Here is an 18370-nt window from a genome sequence, read left to right as displayed (position 1 = left end):
CCCTCTAAAAGCACCCACACAATGGATGACAGAGGATGCAAGGAGAAATAATAGCTAGGAGGAATCAGGCAGCCAGGAAAGGCCTGAGACCCCTGCTACAATCTATCCCCAACTCTATTAATACATGGGCCCCTCAATTCAAGAGAGATGTTGAGGTGCTGGAATGTGTCCAGAGAAGGGCGACAAAGCTGGTGAGGGGCCTGGAACACAAACCCTATGAATAGAGGCTGAGGGAGCTGGGGTTGATTAAGCTGGAGAAGAGGAGGCTCAGGGGTGACCTCATTGCTGTCTACAACTACCTGAAGGGGCATTGTAGCCAGGTGGGGGGGGGGCCTCTTCTGCCAGGCAACCAGCAATAGAACAAGGGGACACAGTCTCAAGTTGTGCCAGGGGAGGCCTAGGCTGGATGTTAGGAGGAAGTTCTTCACAGAGAGAGTGATTGGCATTGGAATGGGCTGCCCAGAGAGGTGGTGGAGGCACCGTCTCTGGAGGTCTTCAAGAAAAGACTGAATAAGGCACTTGGTGCCATGGTCTAGTTGACTGGATAGGGCTGGGGATAGGTTGTACTGGATGATCTTGGAGGTCTCTTCCAACCTGGTTGATTCTATGATTCTATGGTCTTACTGGTGCATAAAGAGGCTCTCCAGCTATGCACAGCAGGTCAAGTTTGCATGTTGCCAAGTTCAAAAACACCAATCAGGTGGGAAGGAACAGAAAGCACAACAGAAAAGCCTTTCATGCTGTGCATAAACCATTAACATGGCCATATCTCAACTGCCGAGTAATGTACTGGCCACTCTATATCAAGAAAGATGTTTTAAAATCCAAGACCAGATGGAGAAGAGAGTAACAATCACAAGGCAGATTGTGGCCAGCAAACCTCTGTTTGATGAGTGACTAAATAGAAAGCTTCAGAAAGACTTAATAGGATTCTTCAAATTGAGAAGAGACAGATGAGGGGAGAGTGAGATATAATTTAAGGCCTTTCAAGTCATGGGAGAGATGGGGGAAGTAAATTAGTTTTTAATTTTTCATTGTACTAGACTCAGGAGGTACCTAGTGCTAGCTGAGGTAGCTCAAAATAAAGGAGAAAATAAATAGGACACCTTCATACAACCTCCAACTAACTGGGGAAAGTCATTGCCTCAGAGTAAAGGCTGAATGTATGTATGGCTTCAAAGCAATTAGGCAGATTAGATGATGGATGGAAGATTCATTGATAGGGGAAAGTCATTGCCTCAGAGTAAAGGCTGAATGTATGTATGGCTTCAAAGCAATTAGGCAGATTAGATGATGGATGGAAGATTCATTGATAATGGTTACATATAATAGTTTGCACTGAAGCTCTGGCTAAAAATATCTCAGACTGCTGACAATGAGAAGCTGGCTATGTAATGGAAGAAGCAAAACCCTTGCAGTCTTCATTCTTATGCTGTCCCTAAGCATTTGCTGCAGGCTTCCAGTACAGGCTAGGGAGCTGAACTGACCCAGTTGTTTAAGCAGAGAAGGTGGCACTGCCCCCACTGAAGCTAGGGCACATCAAATCTGGAAGTGTTTTGCAAAAGAAGCTCTTAACTCCCCACAGATGTGGGCTTTGTAGACTTTAGCTTTCTTGTGTCAAGAAAAGGACACGATATTTATCTAACTTTAATGTTAGATGTCAAAGGTGTTTTCTTTTTTCTGGAGGCACAAGCTGTTCCTTCCTGAGGTCATTTGAGGTGTTGGAGCTCAGGTATTCTCTTTGCTGGGCATCTATCTCACGAACCATTAATTAGAGTCTATATGTGGGCTCACAAGCTGCAAATGAGTCACCAAAAGACTGATTTTGAACATACTCATCTGAATGCTGAAATTGTACAAAGCCAGTTGAGAAAACATGTATAAAGTTGAACTACTACTGAAGCTACAAACGTTTTTTTTTCCCTCCATGTCTCCCAGTATCTTCAAATAAAGATTGAATAGTTTTCAAGAAAGCACACTTCAGTTCAACTCATGCTGCTGCATTTATTTTCTATCTGTGGCATTTAGCAGTTTCTTAGATTTAATAGTGTCTAGGCCCTTTTCACCTTATGTTCTGAATTTATAGAGGGGCAGGTTGGACTTCAATTGTCCATATAAACAATCCTTAATGTGATGCTCTCTTTCATAGGCACATCTGGTGAGTTCTTCTTTGTTCCTAATTAGATTGCAGCTTCTTGGAAAATTAGTTCTTTGACGGTAACTGTAACAGGAGACTGTGCAAATTTAAACAAGAGCTAAGAATCCCACTGAGACTTTTATTAGCAACAAAATCAAAGAACTACAAAATGTACTCTGTTTTTCTTCCCCTCAGCTTCACTCAATCTTCTGATTACAGACTAAGCTTAGTCCTCTGTCATTACAGAAACACCTGGGCTGCTACCAGAGATTAAAAGTAACTTCCCAGTCTGTAATAGATCTGTTTCCACTTACATATGTTTAGAAAGGGTCCATAAAAAGCAATTGATATCATATTTGTGTCATATTTCTCTGTAGCTCTATGCCATGGGTGGCCTACCAGCAACTAGGAGGAAAATACTGCTGTTCTCTTGCTTAGGTAACAGCCAGAACTGCATTTCACATACAGAATAAACACCTAAAAACATTTGGATCTGACTATAGTCTGTCCAGTTAAACTCAAAATGGCACTAAATCAGCTACCCAAAGCCTCTTCTTGTATCAGAGCACCTCTGCTATGAGGACAGGCTGAGGGAAGCTGCAGTTGTTCAGCCTGGAAAAAAGAAGGCTCCAGGGAAACCTAATAGAGACCTTCCAGTACCTGAAGGGGGCCTGCAAGAAGGATGGAGAGAGACTTTTTACAGAGGCCTACATCGACAGAACAAGGGGCAGTGGCTTCAAACTAGAGAGGAAAAGATTTAGATTGGATGCTAGGAGCAGATTCTTTACCATGAGGGTGGTGGAATACTGGAACAGGTTGCCCAGGGAGGTGGTTGAGGCCTCATTCCTGAGGCTCAATAGGCTCTGAGCAGCCTGTTCTAGTTCAGGATGTCCCTGCTGAGTGCAGAGGGGGTTGGACTAGATGACTTTTGGAGGTCTCTTCCAACCCAGACCAATCTATGATTCCATAACTCTAAACTATTCTCTATTAAAAATAGTCCCTCTAATATTGAAGAAGCTGGAAAGAAAATGTTCCTAAAATAAACAAAAACCTACACACAAAATACTACTTGGTGTAAGCCTCAACTACTGATCTTGTTTTGAACAAAATACAAAAAATCTGTTCATGAAATACTTGTAGTTTAGGAACTCTTCCTGCCTGGGAGCATGACTAACAAAACCTGCCAAATATAGGATTAGTGGATGTCATGGGTAGTTATATCTTTCCCTTGCATACAGTAATTGGCATGCTCTTTTCCAGATTGCTGCAGTTCAACAAGATACTGAAGAAGCTGCCTTTGTTCAGAAGAACCACTCACACATAATGAATCATGTGCTTCGTGCCCATCTGAAGGGGACTGAATGAACTAACAAGTTGAAGAATTATTTATCTATGCATTATTAACCAAACAGATGGAACTGTTAGAGGAAAAAAATTCCATGTATTTCAGGCTTTGATAGTTCCTATCACAGACGAAATTCCACTGGCTGGCAAGGGAGCAGTTTCCAGTCTGGGATGCAAACTTTCAAGCAGCTGTGACTCTTTGTTTCTCCAGGAAGAAGATGAGCCGCGATTGACCGCCCTGCGCTTTGCTCTGACCTGGGTCAGGCGGTAAAGCCGGAATCATAAAGCGAGCACAAAGACAGCAATGGCGTGTTGCTACTGAATCTACTTTAACAGCTGTAACGCAGTATCATTTGCTTCTGCAGTGTGGTCTGTGGTCTGAGGTAATCCTCACTAAAAGCCAGTCTGAAAGCACACAGTAAAGTGAGCATCTCTCTGCAGCAGACAGGAGGAAATGCTGTGTCTCTGTTCTGCACATGCAGGCAATGGATTTCTGCTCTTTGGCAGTAGCATTCATCTGCTGTTTGCACGTACAGCAGCCACTACCCATTATCTCATCTCTATAAAGCATAATCGCAGCAGATCCTCAAGGCAGCACTTTGTGCAATTCCACTGACTAAAGTGGAGGATTTGGCCTACCTTGCCTAGACCTGTCATGTCCCATGAATAAAGCAACATTGTCCTCTCAGCCATTTGCTGAGACCCTTTATTAAGGTTGTATATAAAGTCAGTAACTGTAATGATGCTTGTGGTTGTTGTGGATTCTGGCTTGGCTAGGAATCATTGGAGATAAACATTTCAAACAGGCTATGGAGCAGATGGTAATGACTTTTAATCACAAGCAACATGAAGCGAATCTGAAACAGAGCCCTTGAGATGAACAGTTTGCTACCTCATTCCCACCATTTGGAATGCTGAATAACCTTGCCCCACGAAGAGAGAGCCACGTGTGATTTATATACACATCTCCTTCCATCTAACTGAAATACTGACAGTCATTCCTAGCCTTTTTCACAATTCCTATTTTGGGCCTTTATCCAACACTCACTGAAGTCAAAGCAAGTATCTTCTTTCTCAGCCTTCAAAGACTCCATCTGCCACAATAACAAAGTGTTGTGTTTTAATTGCTGATGCAGAAGTTTGGGATACCCATAAGAACTTCTTGGTTGATACTAAAAAGGGGGTGATGGTATATTTTCTTTAGACACCCGAAATCCTCTAATCACAAAACCCCAAAACTCCAAACCAACCAACCAACTAAAAAAACCCAAGCAAACAGTTAACACCAACAAAACACCAACAAAACAAAGCAAACCCAACAGAAAACCCACAACTTTTTGCAGTGCAGGGGGATGGATAGGCACTGATCTCAGCTCATGCTCTTTGCCTGTGTCAGATTAATCACATCACTTTAGACAATTCACTGCTTAAGTCAGTTCTAAGCAAAGGGATTTTTTTCACAGGTGTGGTGAGTTGGGAACTTCCCTATCCTCAGTTAAAATTTACCAGACCAGCTCAGATGGATTGGAAGTAAGATAAAGCTATATTTACAATAAAGCTAAATTTACAAGCAGATATACAAAATACAGTTACATGCATTTACCATTATATACAATTTAGAAACAATACAGGAATCTAATCTTCCACCCTGGACAAAGAAAGCTCAGAAGGAACCAATCCCACCCTTTCTTTCTCTCCTCAGATAGAAAACAACCAGCAAAGCTCATGTGTTATCTGGTCAGTGAAGGTTAGTGGAAGATAATAGAGCAGAGCAAAGGAACAGTGAGCAGATCCAGTGCTCAAGAGCCAAGAAGAATGAATTGTTTATACATTGGCTTTTTACACCTCTCAGCAAACCATCAATTTATATAGACTTTATCATTATTATTCTTTTCAACCAATGATGTAATTTAGTTAGATTGTGCAGTGAACTTTCAGGAGAAAATTGCTCTCATTAGAATATACCACCAAGCCTTAAACCATCACAAGCAGCCAAACACCTGTTGGCCACTGCATTTTTTTGGAAACTGGGGTGCTCCTTGCTTTAAGACATCTTCATGCCAAGAGTGGAGCTCTCATTTCTGCAAAATCTTCCCCTGGTCCTTTGTGGTGTTTTCGGAGCAGTCTGCTGACCCAATGCTACTGCAGATGTGACTGCGGGAGAGCTTTGTATTTCAGTCCTTGGCCTGCAATCTTCCTGCTTGGAAGATAACTAACACCATTTCTTAACAACTATGCTTAATTTTGCTTGAGCCTGTTTACAGAGCAATCTGTGCTTAAGCTCTTTTTAGCAGGGAATTGGCAGGAATAGTTTTTGAACAGTTAGCTGGACCAAATCACCTCTGCAGTAAGAACTCTATCACAGTTTACAACATGCCTTCCACAATTCTGCTTAAATTTTAACTCCATGTAAAGAAGCAACAATTCCCCCACTGATCTTTTGCCCGGCGTGGCTTTGCCATTTTATCCTCTGGAAAAGGACTCTGACACCTCTCTTCCAAAGGCAGCCACCTGTACAACTCACCAGGGAAGCCACCCTTGCAGCTTATGGCATCAGCAAATATTTCCACAGCCAGATTACAGCTATGTAGATGAGATCTAAGCAAATAAGGCATCTGATTAATAACATGCACTGGAGATGTGTAGGGCAGACTGGTTGGCCACTAGCCATTAACCGTCTCATGGATGCAGTGGTGGCAGCCTGCACCTGGCAGCTCTGGTGCCTAAGCAGCTGCTGTGGGAGGTGCAAGCAGATATAGAATCACAGAATCATAGAATAAACCAGGTTGGAAGAGACCTCCAAGATCAGCCAGTCCAACCTAGCACCCTGCCCTATCCAATCAACTAGACCATGGCACTAAGTGCCTCATCCAGGCTTTTCTTGAAGACCCCCAGGGACGGTGCCTCCACCACCTCCCTGAGCAGCCCATTCCAATGCCAATCACTCTCTCTGGGAAGAACTTCCTCCTAATATCCAGCCTATACCTACCCTGGCACAACTTGAGACTGTGTCCCCTTGTTCTATTGCTGGTTGCCTGGGAGAAGAGGCCAACCCCCACCTGGCTACAATGCCCCTTCAGGTAGTTGTAGACAGTAATAAGATCACCCCTGAGCCTCCTCTTCTCCAGGCTAAACAGGCCCAGCTCCCTCAACCTCTCCTCATAGGATTTGTGCTCCAGGCCCCTCACCAGCTTCGTTGCCCTTCTCTGGACATGTTCCAGCACCTCAACATCTCTCTTGAATTGAGGAGCCCAGAACTGGACACAGTACTCAAGGTGTGGCCTGACCAGTGCTGAGTACAGGGGCAGAATAACCTCCCTTGTCCTACTGGCCACACTGCTCCTGATGCAGGCCAGGATGCCACTGGCTCTGAGGTGCTGACTGGTACAGACTGAAAAACCACACAGGAACCTTGATGCTGCTCTGTACAGAGACAGCCATTGACTTCAGCAGGAAGAGTGCCTTCTTTCTAGTCCTGGAAGGACTGCAAACATGCGTAGCTCTTACCAACTACGTATTTCCCCCTAACAGTGTCCCTTCGAGGTTTCCTCTCCAGGCTATTACTAATAAATAAATGAAATGCATGAATAAAACATCCAAGCTCTCAGCACCTTGCTCCAGCGCAGCTTCCACAGATGCCGTGGGAGTCTTTTGTCAGAGAACTGTGCCTATGCACATCAGGAGAAGGAAAAGCCCCACACTTCGGTGCGAAGGCGACAGCGCTGCCTCCCCGCGCTCTCTTACACGTACAGAGGCAGGGTTAATGAACTGCGCAACTGGTCAGCAGAATAGCATTCTTTTAATCTGGGCAAAAAAGGTACAAGGACTGAAGCCGTGACGGGTGAGGGCACACACAGCCCGTGCCTGGTGCAGCCATCTAAGGCCACCTCGTTCAGACAGGACTCTGAACAGCAGCCAGGTCCTGCGCAGCTGGTCCCTCCCGCACGACCGCGCCGCTGGCTGCCGTGCCGGGCTGCGGGGTGCTGTAGCCCGGCGTCCTGCGGGGTGCTACAGCCCGGCGTCCTGCGGGCTCCCTTGGCAGCTGGATGCCCCCGAGGGCGCCTCGCCGCCGGGACCGGCGCGCCGCGGACTACATTTCCCAGCGGCCGCCGGGCGGGGCGGAAGGCGGCGGTGTTGTGGCGGGCCGGCGCGGCCTGCCGGGAGCATGGCTGCCCGGGAAGCGGGAGGGGTGGTGTTGGGCAAGTCCGCCGATAAGCTCTTCTCTCTGAGCGGGCTCTTCGCCGTGTACAAGCCTAAGGGGCCCACCTCGGCCGGCGTGCTCAACCTCCTGAAGGAGAGGCTGCTGGCAGGTAGGCGGCCGGGCTGTGGGCTGGGGCAGGCTCCCCGAGGCGGACTGGGAGGCCTGAGGTGCGGTTTCGGTGGTGAAGCAAGGAACGGGGACAGGGAGATGAGTATAGACCCTGCCCGCGATCCGAGAGCAGGAGCAGGCCGGTTTGACGCGCATAGCCGCGTAGCCTGTGAGCGGTGTGGTCAGGGTTGCCCAACCCGGCGTGGCTGTGGTTGAGAGCCCGGCAGCAGCGTTCCCGAGCCTGCCGGAGCCACAGCCGCTTCCCAGCCGCGGCCCCCGCTTTCTCTGTATTCAGACAGCTAAAGGAGAACTGCTTTGTTGGTTTGTTTGCTTTTCTTTTTTTTTCCCTTTTCAGTGGTAGCTGACAGCTGTTGTGTAGCGCAGAGCCATTCCCGCGGTGCGGCTTGCTGCGTGGAGCTGCCTGCTCCATGCGCCGCTAGCTGTGTTGGCCGCGCTGCACAGTAAGGCCACGTTCACCACCCGCTTGGGGCAGGCATCTGCTGTTGCCTAAAGTACAGGAAGATGTAAGCCTTCCCTTTCGTTCTCTTCTCCTTTTCGTTGGAGGAGAGATTTGCCCCAGCAGAAAGTTCCAGTCCTACAGCGTGCACTGCAGGGGATCCCAGCTTGCGTGGAGACCTGTTGAGTGTGGTCTCCGGGACAGCGTGCTCCTGTCTGTCACAGTGGTGTCAGCAGCAACGCTGCAGCAGAGCTGCGGCAGCATGAGCTTCAGTCCTGCTGTCTGTGGCTGTTAAAAAAAAACAAAAACAAACCCACCAAATCAGTAAGTTTGCAGATGACACCAAGTTAGGAGCAGCTATGGATCAGTTGGAGGTTAGGAGAGCCCTGCTGAGGGACCTTGACAGGCTGGATGGGTGGGCAGAGGCCAATGGGATGAGGTTTAACAAGGCCAAGTTCTACACTTTGTCCACAACAACCCCAAGCAGTGCTACAGGCTGGGAACCAAGTGGTTTCAGAGCAGCCAGGAAGAAAGGGACCTGGGGGTACTGGTAGATAGTAGCTGAACATGAGCCAGCAGTGTGCCCAGTAGAGCCAGTGGCATCCTGGCCTGGAACAGGAACAGTGTGGTCAGCAAGACAAGGGAGGTTATTCTTCCCCTGTACCCAGCACTGGTCAGGTCACACCTTGAGTGCTGTGTCCAGTTCTAGGTCCTCAATTCAAGAAAGATGTTGAGATACTGAAGCGTACACCAGTGTTGGTGAAGGGCCTAGAGCACAGCCCTGAGGGAGCTGGGGTTGTTTATCCTGGAGAAGAGGGGGCTCAAGGGTGACCACATTGCTGTCTACAGCTACCTGAAGGGAGGTTGTAGCCAGGTGGGGTTGGTCTTTTCTGCCAGTCAACCAGCAACAGAACAAGGCGACACAGTCTCAAGTTGTGCTGGAGGAGGTACAGGCTGGATGTTAGGAGGAAGTTCTTCCCAGAGAGAGTGTTTTGCCATTGGAATGGGCTGCCCAGGGAGGTGGTGGAGTCACTGTCCCTGGAGGTATTCATTAAAAGCCTGGATGAGGCACTTAGTGCCATGGTCTAGTTGATTGGCTAGGGCTGGATGATAGGTTGGACTGGGTAATCTTGAAGGTCTCTTTCAACCTGGCTGATTCTTTGATTCTATGAAATGAGCAAAAATCACAGTCCTTTGAGGAATTTGAATGGCCTGGGCATGGTATGCAGGATCTGCTTTTTCAAAAACAGAGGAGCCTGCATGACAGATACGGGGAGGGGAAAGTGTGAGCACTGCAAAAGCATGAGGGTCTATGGCCTGGATTATCTTCATAGTCAGCAGAGGGATCTGATCATCAAATTTGGGCTTTTGAGCATTTGCTGATGAGTGAGATCATACCTGCAGTCTGGTGAGTGCTTATGCCCTCCATAATGAACTCTAGTGTATGCACAGGATTCAATTCAGCTTTGTATGGAAGAGATTTAGCTGGATCACGTATGATTGCCTGATGTCAAGGCATACTGGAGAGATAATAGAAATAGGTAAGGGAGTTCAGAGTGTTTGTCATATTTGATGCAAATAAATAAGGGCCATTGGACTCTGCAAAATTCTGGGAGTCATCAGCTTTGTAGGTGGGCTGAGATGCTATGACATTTTGAAAGCAGCAGTGAGCAAGTTCAGTTCATTGCAGAGTTTCCACAGGGCTGTGTATGTGGGGAATACATGGGACCCATTACATGGAAGTAATGCAAACTTGCTCAGATAATGCAGCATAAAATTTGTGCAGAACAGATGATTTTGGAAACCTTTTCCTTGTTCTTGCATGCTTCGTTAATCAGACTTCACAGGTGAACTGTCCAGCAGGTTTTCCAGTAGTGTTTTCTGAACATCTATTTATAATGACATGTAAGACTTGATGTCAAAGGGAAAATAGCCTAGAAATTGTTTGAGATTGGGAGCAGATGTAGATGGATCATTGGTTTTATTCAGTACAGCAATTTCTGCACTATTAATTCATAGCCAAAATAATTGATTTTTGTCTCCTTTAAGCAGTGTGGAAGCATGTGCTGTTTTTCCTGTGTTCTCAGGTTATCTTATAATGCTTCCTTTCAATTTCTGTTTGCAGAAGCTGGTGTGCAAACAGATGGGACCAGAAGAAATCAGGTTTTGAAAATTGGACATGGTGGAACTTTGGACAGTGCAGCGGCAGGAGTTCTGGGTAATGAAATGCATAAATACAGTGATCAAATGTGATTTCAGGAAACGTTTTCTTGCCTACATGAAATCAGAGGTGGAGGAACAATTTGGGATAATGATGGCAGGCTTTGTGCTTTTGGGGGAAGTACAGGTTACCTGTGGAAGAGTGGTTTGCCTTAAATTTCCTGTTCATCTACTTTTGCATCCATATAATGTGTTTCATAACAGAAGACTTTACCCTCCCTCCCCCAACTTCTGAAATAAATTGTGAGTTGTTACATGAAAATACAAACTCTTGTGTAATGAATTCTGAATTACCTCAGAAGTTGATGGCTTTTTAACTTAAGCTGAGGATTTACAGTCATCATAATTTTTAAAAGTATTTCTTCTTAAACTGATGCAGTTCTGGGATTTCATTGGAGCTTTTGGAGTTGTAATACTCAGTGAATGAAGGATGTGCAAGAGCATTTCCCTGCTGCTTTTTTTTAGGGGCTCAGCATGGAAGCATTTTTCATATCTTGCTTCATAAAGAAGACTTATCAGAGATTTTTGTCTTTTGTTAACAATCCATTTATCAAATTCCTTTGTTTTGTGAAGGAGCAGAATGTGTCAGTTGCTGCTGTTGAAAACTCAGCCGTGGGGTCTGTTATTCCCATGTCATACACTGGTACCAAAAAGTAAAGTGCAAACTACAGCTTACTATACAGCTTGTAGCTCTGCCTAGCTAGAAGAAATAAGAGCAGTACTTCTTTTAGTAGTGAAAATCAACAGATACAACAACGGGTATCCACTGAAATCCTCTGAGTTTTGATGTAACAACTTCTCTCTGGAAGAGCTGTTCTTGATTGCTGAATCTGTTGCTAATAGAGGACTATGAACTGGTAAATGCCATGGGCATTTTACAGTGTGACATTCTTGGGCTAGAAGAAAGCACAGACCCATTTTTGTGTGCTGTGTGGCTGTTCACTGGAGAATGCTGTGTGTATTGCTGAAGCATACGTTTTCCTTTCACACAGATCTTCCCTTCAGGCATGCTACTACTACTCATTGTGGAAAGTCAACAGTATTGATCCATAGGAAAAGAAAAAAAATTACTTGTACTTCTTAATTGCTTCTCTGACTGCTCTCTGGTATCCAGCAGTCTCCAAAGCCTGCTCTCATGGCATGACAAAAACTACTTGGTCTTGATGTGCTTGATAAAGACAGAGAAATGCATCACCTTAATATGCTGTGGATCGATTGAAAAAAGGCACAGGATCTTTCATTACACTGCCATACAAAACACACAGAGAAAAATCAATGATGGCTGGATTAGAAACAAAACTGGAGAGGAATAGGGAAGGGGAAGTGTCCAACTTTCTTGAGGGTTTGGATGAGATAATGAGAGTGAGGAGATCACAAAAAGAAGATACTCAGAAAATGTGTGCTGCTTTTTAGGGTAGGGTGGTGGGGCACAAAATTTTCTTTTCTCATGGGCAGTAACATCATAGAAATATTTATTTTCTGAAACCTCTAACCTTTTTTGATTTATACTGCTATTTCCCAGATTTATGTACTGCATATCTGTAACTTTGCTCACGGGAATCAGTTGATAGGGAGTCTTAATTAGTGTGTCAAGTGTACTGCAGATAACCAAGCAGTGCTTTTAATCAGAAAATACCCATTATTTTTACATCATATGAAGTAAAGTATCTAAAATATGCCTTTATTTTTAGATAGTATACAGCTGTATTTTTCCTACTTGCAGTAAATGTAGATAAGGAAGAACATTGGAGAATAGAATAGAATAGAATAGAATAGAATAGAATAGAATAGAATAGAATAGAATAGAATAGACAAGGTTGGAAGAGACCTCCAAGATCATCCAGTCCAACCTAGCACCCAGCCCTATCCAGTCAACTAGACCATGGCACTAAGTGCCTCATCCAGTCATTTCTTGAACACCTCCAGGGATGGAGACTCCACCACCTCCCTGGGCAGCCCATTCCAGTGCCAGTTACTCTCTCTGTGAAGGACTTCCTCCTAACATCCAGCCTAGACCTCCCCCAGCACAACTTGAGACTGTGTCCCCTTGTTCTGTTGCTGCTTGCCTGGCAGAAGAGACCAATCCCCACCACTTTTTTCTCTTGTGTCTCATTATGGTTTATCAAAAATGTCAACTGCAATAACTTTCTCAAGTGAAAAAGGATGAGTTAAGAAAAAGAAAAGATCTGTTGGCAAGTTCAGTTGGTTCCACTGAAGCTAACAAGAGTTATACTCCTGTTTTGTTGGCTTGTACCAGTTTAAATGCCCTGTGCTATGTGATGGCCCTGCACTGGGGCCTAGAGTGACTGCTGCCTGAGAGTAAAAAATTTGCAAGGTGGTGGGAGCTAGGACTCAACTTCTCACTGTTACAACTCCTATTTTAGATACAAGAGGTGAAGAACTGTAGGTCAAGTTTTAGTGAACATATTTTCTTTTAATATTAATCTAGAATCCTGATTCTAATTTTCATGCTGTACAGTAGGAATTGTAAATATTTTGCTTGTTTCTATATGTCATTTATTAACTGTGCTTCCATAGTAGAAGATGTAAAAGTATCAAAGCAGAAAACTAATTTAAACTTTGTTACACTCTGTAGTCTGGTAAGTTGAGTTTGTGCTACCTTGCATTAATATGCATACTACACGGGGGCTGATGATTAATGGGGAAAATTGCTAGTGTCTTGTTCATAAAAGCATTCACTGCCTTTAAAATTATCCAACCTCTTGACACTTTGCAGCTATTTTCAGCTCAGCAGTTGTTTTGAAGGGTCGGTGATGCCATCATGTTGCAAAAAAAAGAAATGCTCAGTTGTGAAGTTTTACTGCATGCTTATCTCCTTTCCTCAGACTTGTTGCAGCTCTTCCCTGTCTAGCAAATATGACAGGAACAGGCTGAACTGCGAGTACCCAAAGGCTCAAGCCACAAGGGCACGTGTGACTAAAAAACCCCAGCCGTAAGAGAAGAAATAATTGAGAATAAGAAGCAATCTAATGAGTCTCAGAGTATAATGATTGAGAAGCATCAGAGCACAAGTGATTGTTTTGTTTTTTAGGAAAAAAAGTTGATTGTCAATTTCATGCTTTTGTTACTGGCTCCTAGTTAACAGGAGAGCTGATTTCCTGCATCTCCCTTAGCTCCTCGAATTTTATTAAAATGAAGGATGTAAGCAGTTACATATTTGGTGAGTTGTACATAAAACTGCTTCCCTTCTGAAATGTTCCTTGTTTCTTTGGATTACCATACGTAGAGAAAACCGGTAGGAACACATATTGAGGACAAGCACCTTGTAAAAAGCTTGGAAGTAGATCTCTTTTTCTAGGAGAAGCTGGCTGAAGGCTGTTTTGCAGAATTCTGGTTTAAGGTAGAAAAGACACAGTGCGTTCACAGTAATATCACAGTATCACCAAGGTTGGAGGAGACCTCATAGATCATCAAGTCCAACCCTCTGCCACAGAGCTCAAGGCTAGACCCTGGCACCAAGTGCCACATCCAGTCTTGCCTTGAACAGCTCCAGGGACAGCGACTCCACCACCTCCCCGAGCAGCCCATTCCAGTGTCCAATGACTCTCTCAGTGAAGAACTTTCTCCTCACCTCAAGCCTAAATTTCCCCTGGCGCAGCTTGAGGCTGTGTCCTCTTGTTCTGGTGCTGGCCACCTGAGAGAAGAGAGCAACCTCCTCCTGGCTACAACCTCCCCTCAGGTAGTTGTAGACAGCAATAAGGTCTCCCCTGAGCCTCCTCTTCTCCAGGCTAAACAATCCCAGCTCCCTCAGCCTCTCCTCGTAGGGCTGTGCTCAAGGCCTCTCACCAGCCTCGTTGCCCTTCTCTGGACACGCTCAAGCATCTCAATGTCCCTCCTAAACTGGGGGGGTTCTGCCCCTGTACTCTGCACTGGTTAGACCACACCTTGAGTACTGAACACAGTACTCAAGGTGTGGTCTAACCAGTGCAGAGTACAGGGGCAGAATGACCTCCCTGCTAAGAGTTTTTTGACAGAGACTGTTGGACCTTTTGATTATTTTATTATCACGGCCTAAGCCAGACAGAGAATTTCATTGTGCTGTCTTGGTTGTATTACTCTTGGTCACTATCAACCTTTAAAAGAGCTGTTTAGTTACCGTGAAGGCTAGAATCGTTATTAGTGAGACACAACCTTCGTCAACCAGAGATACAGTTAATTGCACTATCCGGTTCTTTGGTGATTAAAAGCTAAATAAACCCAGGGGTTGAATTAAAGTGTTTTAACAATAGATGAAGCTCATTTGTCTCCTTTAGACCCCTTTTTTCCCCCCCACTGATGATATGTTGTTTGAACATCGGAGATAACTGTCTTGTGTTACCTCTGTGTACTAGCGGAACATGAAAGGCTGCATTTCTGACTAGGAAAGTATTTAGCAGTGAATAGTGCTGAATAAGGGAACTTCAGACCTGGCTTTCATGTGCTGTTTCTTCTGTCTTTGCAGTGGTTGGTATTGGAAAAGGAACAAAAATGCTGAGTACTATGTTGACAGGTTCCAAGGTAAGGAGTGTTAAATGATTTGTGTTAGTGAGAGTGTTTGTTCTCTTTTTACTTTTCTTCCAGTGCATCCATGTACAAATGTCTCATCCATCCTATGCATTTTGTTTAAATGTGTATTTAATTTCCTTTTTGTATTTAGTCAGAAATTTGATATTAAGACTATTACATCCAGAAGGGATATTTTAAAAACTTTGGCTTGTTTTTTTTTCTGCAAAATGCTAATAAAGACCCAATTCCCATTTTACGGGGAGATTTCTGTACTGTTTAGTGTTTTCAACAACAACCAGGGGATGAAAAGCCAAATTGTAATGAAGATGGCACTGTAAATGATGTTTTCAGGATATGATTGCATATAAGGGTTCAGTTTTCAGTTGTTTCCCGTATGTGTAGATAACATAATTGTTATTTAGCTTGTGGTAACAGATGGTGTGTGTTTCTTTTCTGTTTTCTTAAATCCCAAGTGGCCTTAAGAGGCACCTTTTGGAGTTAAGAGCGTTTTGTGTTTGTGTTAGTAGCTATAGTTCCAGATTGCATCTCTGTAGATGTGTGCTCCAGAAACACATGGATAAGCATGTGCAAGGAGCCAAAGGTAACAACAGCCTCGTAATCCAGACTTGAGCCCTGACAGGTAGCAACCTTGTCCCTTGCTACTTTGGATTAGTTGTACTGTGTCTTGGTGAGTGCACTTGAGGTTGTAGATGTTACCTATACAAACAAATGCATGTGCTCCCAAGAATAAACCACCAGTGATAGCTGCTTCTTTGCAAGTAAAATCCATGGGGTTTAGCCATTAATTTTAAAGGAGAAGCTTATATGAAAATGACAGGTGCAGAAACAGGTTAAGCTTTCCAAATTTCATCTTATACTCAGGGAAAGTCAGTAGTGGGCTCAGCAAATTGACAGTCTTTATAACACATTTTATTCTGCTATTTTTCCCATTCTTTCCTGATATGAACATATAAGCTCTTTACAGGTACTGAACTGACAGCTAGAGGTAGAATTTGATTGACAGTCTTCAAGTCAGCTCAAAGACAAATAATTTGACAGAAGGGAATACAACAAGGATAAAAGGACGTAGCTGTAGAGTTTGATCCAAAACTTCCTGTAGTCAGGTGGCAGTCTCTGCATTGACAGTAATGGGTTTGCATTTGGTTTGTAGGACCAGATTTCAGAGCCTCCTGTGTTTTCAAACATGCAGGAAGCAGCTGGAGCTGAGTTTGCAGGGGAAGTGTAAGCAGTTAGTAGCTGATATCTCCTTTCAAAGAACTTGTAAGTTAAAAAAGGCATCGATTCACTTTCAGGTGAATTATATCATCATAGCTAAGTATGTGAAAGTTGTTGATTTAAAAACATATAAAGCAAGTAAGAATCAAGCTAATATTCACAGTGGAAACAGCTGTGAGGGCTGAAGTAGTTCCAGCCTTTTTGGCAAAACGGAGTATGTGCAGGTTCCATGGTGACTTCAGTCTGAAATCTGGTAGCCAGTAGGAACATTATTTAGCTAAACATTGTCTGTCCCTAGGTAGCTCAAGAAAGCTTATAGCTTCTACTGAAGGGCAAGATAGGAGAGCAAAGAGGAGAGATGGGCAGAGGGAGCAGTCCAGTAAGTTACCCTAGATCCATCAACTCTTGCCTGGCCTTTGATTGGTGTAGGCTGTGGGCACTGGCTTCAATGAGACAGCAAAGTTACACACTCTAGATGCGCTCTACTGCTGCAAGGGCTTGAGGGTTCTGATGTGGTCATGAGCCTTTGTTTGGAGTTTGTCTCTGCTTTTCTATATTCTATTAATAACTCAATAAATTAGAAACACATTAATATGAGAGGATATTGAAGGATCTCCCATGGATGTCTGCTTGTTTGGGTTTTTGACCACACTGACAATAGTGGCTTATAGTGAGAGATCTAATACGTGACTGTCTACAATAGATTTGATTGTCTTTCTGGATCCCATGAAGTGTGCTAGGAGTTTATAGTCTTATTTCATCATTTTTTACCATTATGGATGCTGAAGTGTTTGTTGAAGTGTGATGCTTTTCTTTTGTTCCTCTGACTGTAAAGATTCAGATGAACTACCTGATTGTCTCCCGGTAGAATTTACTGCTTGGTTCTAGGAGTGTAGCTCATAAAGAACTAGTTTGGTCTGTCATTGTTGGCAGCAGAGCTATGCTGAGTGGCCAGAACGTATGTTACTGCCATAAACTCCATATGGTGGCTCTGCCAGAGATTGGACTGTTTCTGTTTTGTTGTTTTGTTTTTTTTCCCCCAAACATTGTGTGAAACTTTCCTGACTCTGTGTGGCAGCTCTAAACATTATCACTTGGTTTGCAGCTCATGCACCCTATACAGGGAGTGTAAATCCAGCTCTCCATTGCTTTGACCTCCCTGTGAATTAACCCAAACCAAATAGAATCATGCAGCCAAGGGCAATACCTGCTTAATGTCCCAGATTTCTCAGGGAGTTCTTAATATTTATCCAGAAATAAAAATATATGCAATCTGGTTTAGGTTTTGATTGTTTTCTTTATTTTGCTTCAAATATTCCAAATGAGGGGAAGAAGTTGAATCCTTTTCTATATGAAATTTGAATACTGATCATTTAATGCATGTTCCAGGGGAAAATCACTTCCCTTTCTTTTGTTCTGTGACTTAGACTTGGTCATGCTTGAACTACATTATATATTTTGAGATAAATTGTTTCATTGTGCTTGCAATATAAAGGCAGTAGGAGAAAACATTTCCTACATTCACCAGTAAAATGAATGTAATGAGGATGGACCAATTTATATTATGTTAAATTGTTCCTGAACAACTCAGTCTTAGGGGTGACTAATCTATCTCACATACAATATAGAAGTGATTTTTTTTGGGGGGAAGGGGGAAATGCATTAGAAAATACTAGCTAGCAGTTTCCTAAGCAATAATCCTGTTTTAAAGCCTTTCATTTACCAGGCTGTGCTGCCACAAGGAAATAATGAGGGAACTGATCAGGGACTTGTCAGAGAAGAAAAAAAAAAACAGAGAGCGTTAAGCAAGGAGATTCTTCGTTATTCTAACACTTTCCATTGGGAGGAGATGTCTTCCAACAGTTATTATTTTTATTTCTGTGGGATAAAACAAGATAAGTGAAATTTTTGGACTTCCAATTCCATGCTTTAATTTCATATTTTTCGGTGAGCTAACATCTGGGTTCACCCTGTGAGAATTTGAGTCATACTAGTGTGAATGAGGCCAGAACTTGGCCATCCATCAAACTGTGCTTGAAATGACTGCCTCTTGATGAGCAGAAAGCATGGGCATATTGGTATCTCAGAATGCAACTTCTTGTCACGGTCCACATACAATCTGAACACTCAAGTGCTCAGTGATGTGAGGGGGAATTGCCCT

At 43.9% G+C, this 18370-nt stretch overlaps 1 protein-coding gene across 2 annotated transcripts in view; it reads left to right on the top strand.

Moving 5' to 3' along the window:
* Nucleotides 1–7509: 7509 nt before the first annotated feature.
* The window catches only part of TRUB1 (TruB pseudouridine synthase family member 1), a 37595-nt gene continuing 26734 nt past the window's right edge, over nt 7510–18370 (top strand). For both annotated transcript variants that reach the window (XM_064144323.1, XM_064144322.1), the window contains exons 1-3: nt 7510–7791; nt 10373–10465; nt 14930–14985. In XM_064144323.1, the coding sequence (XP_064000393.1) occupies nt 7647–7791; nt 10373–10465; nt 14930–14985 (294 nt within the window). In that variant the 5' untranslated portion in view covers nt 7510–7646. The remainder of the gene's footprint in view (nt 7792–10372; nt 10466–14929; nt 14986–18370) is intronic.

The sequence above is a fragment of the Pogoniulus pusillus genome, chromosome 6, assembly GCF_015220805.1.
Source record: "Pogoniulus pusillus isolate bPogPus1 chromosome 6, bPogPus1.pri, whole genome shotgun sequence".
NCBI classification, from domain to species: domain Eukaryota; kingdom Metazoa; phylum Chordata; class Aves; order Piciformes; family Lybiidae; genus Pogoniulus; species Pogoniulus pusillus.
Note: the sequence above shows the minus strand (reverse complement) of the source record. Positions and strands in the feature narration are given on the sequence as shown.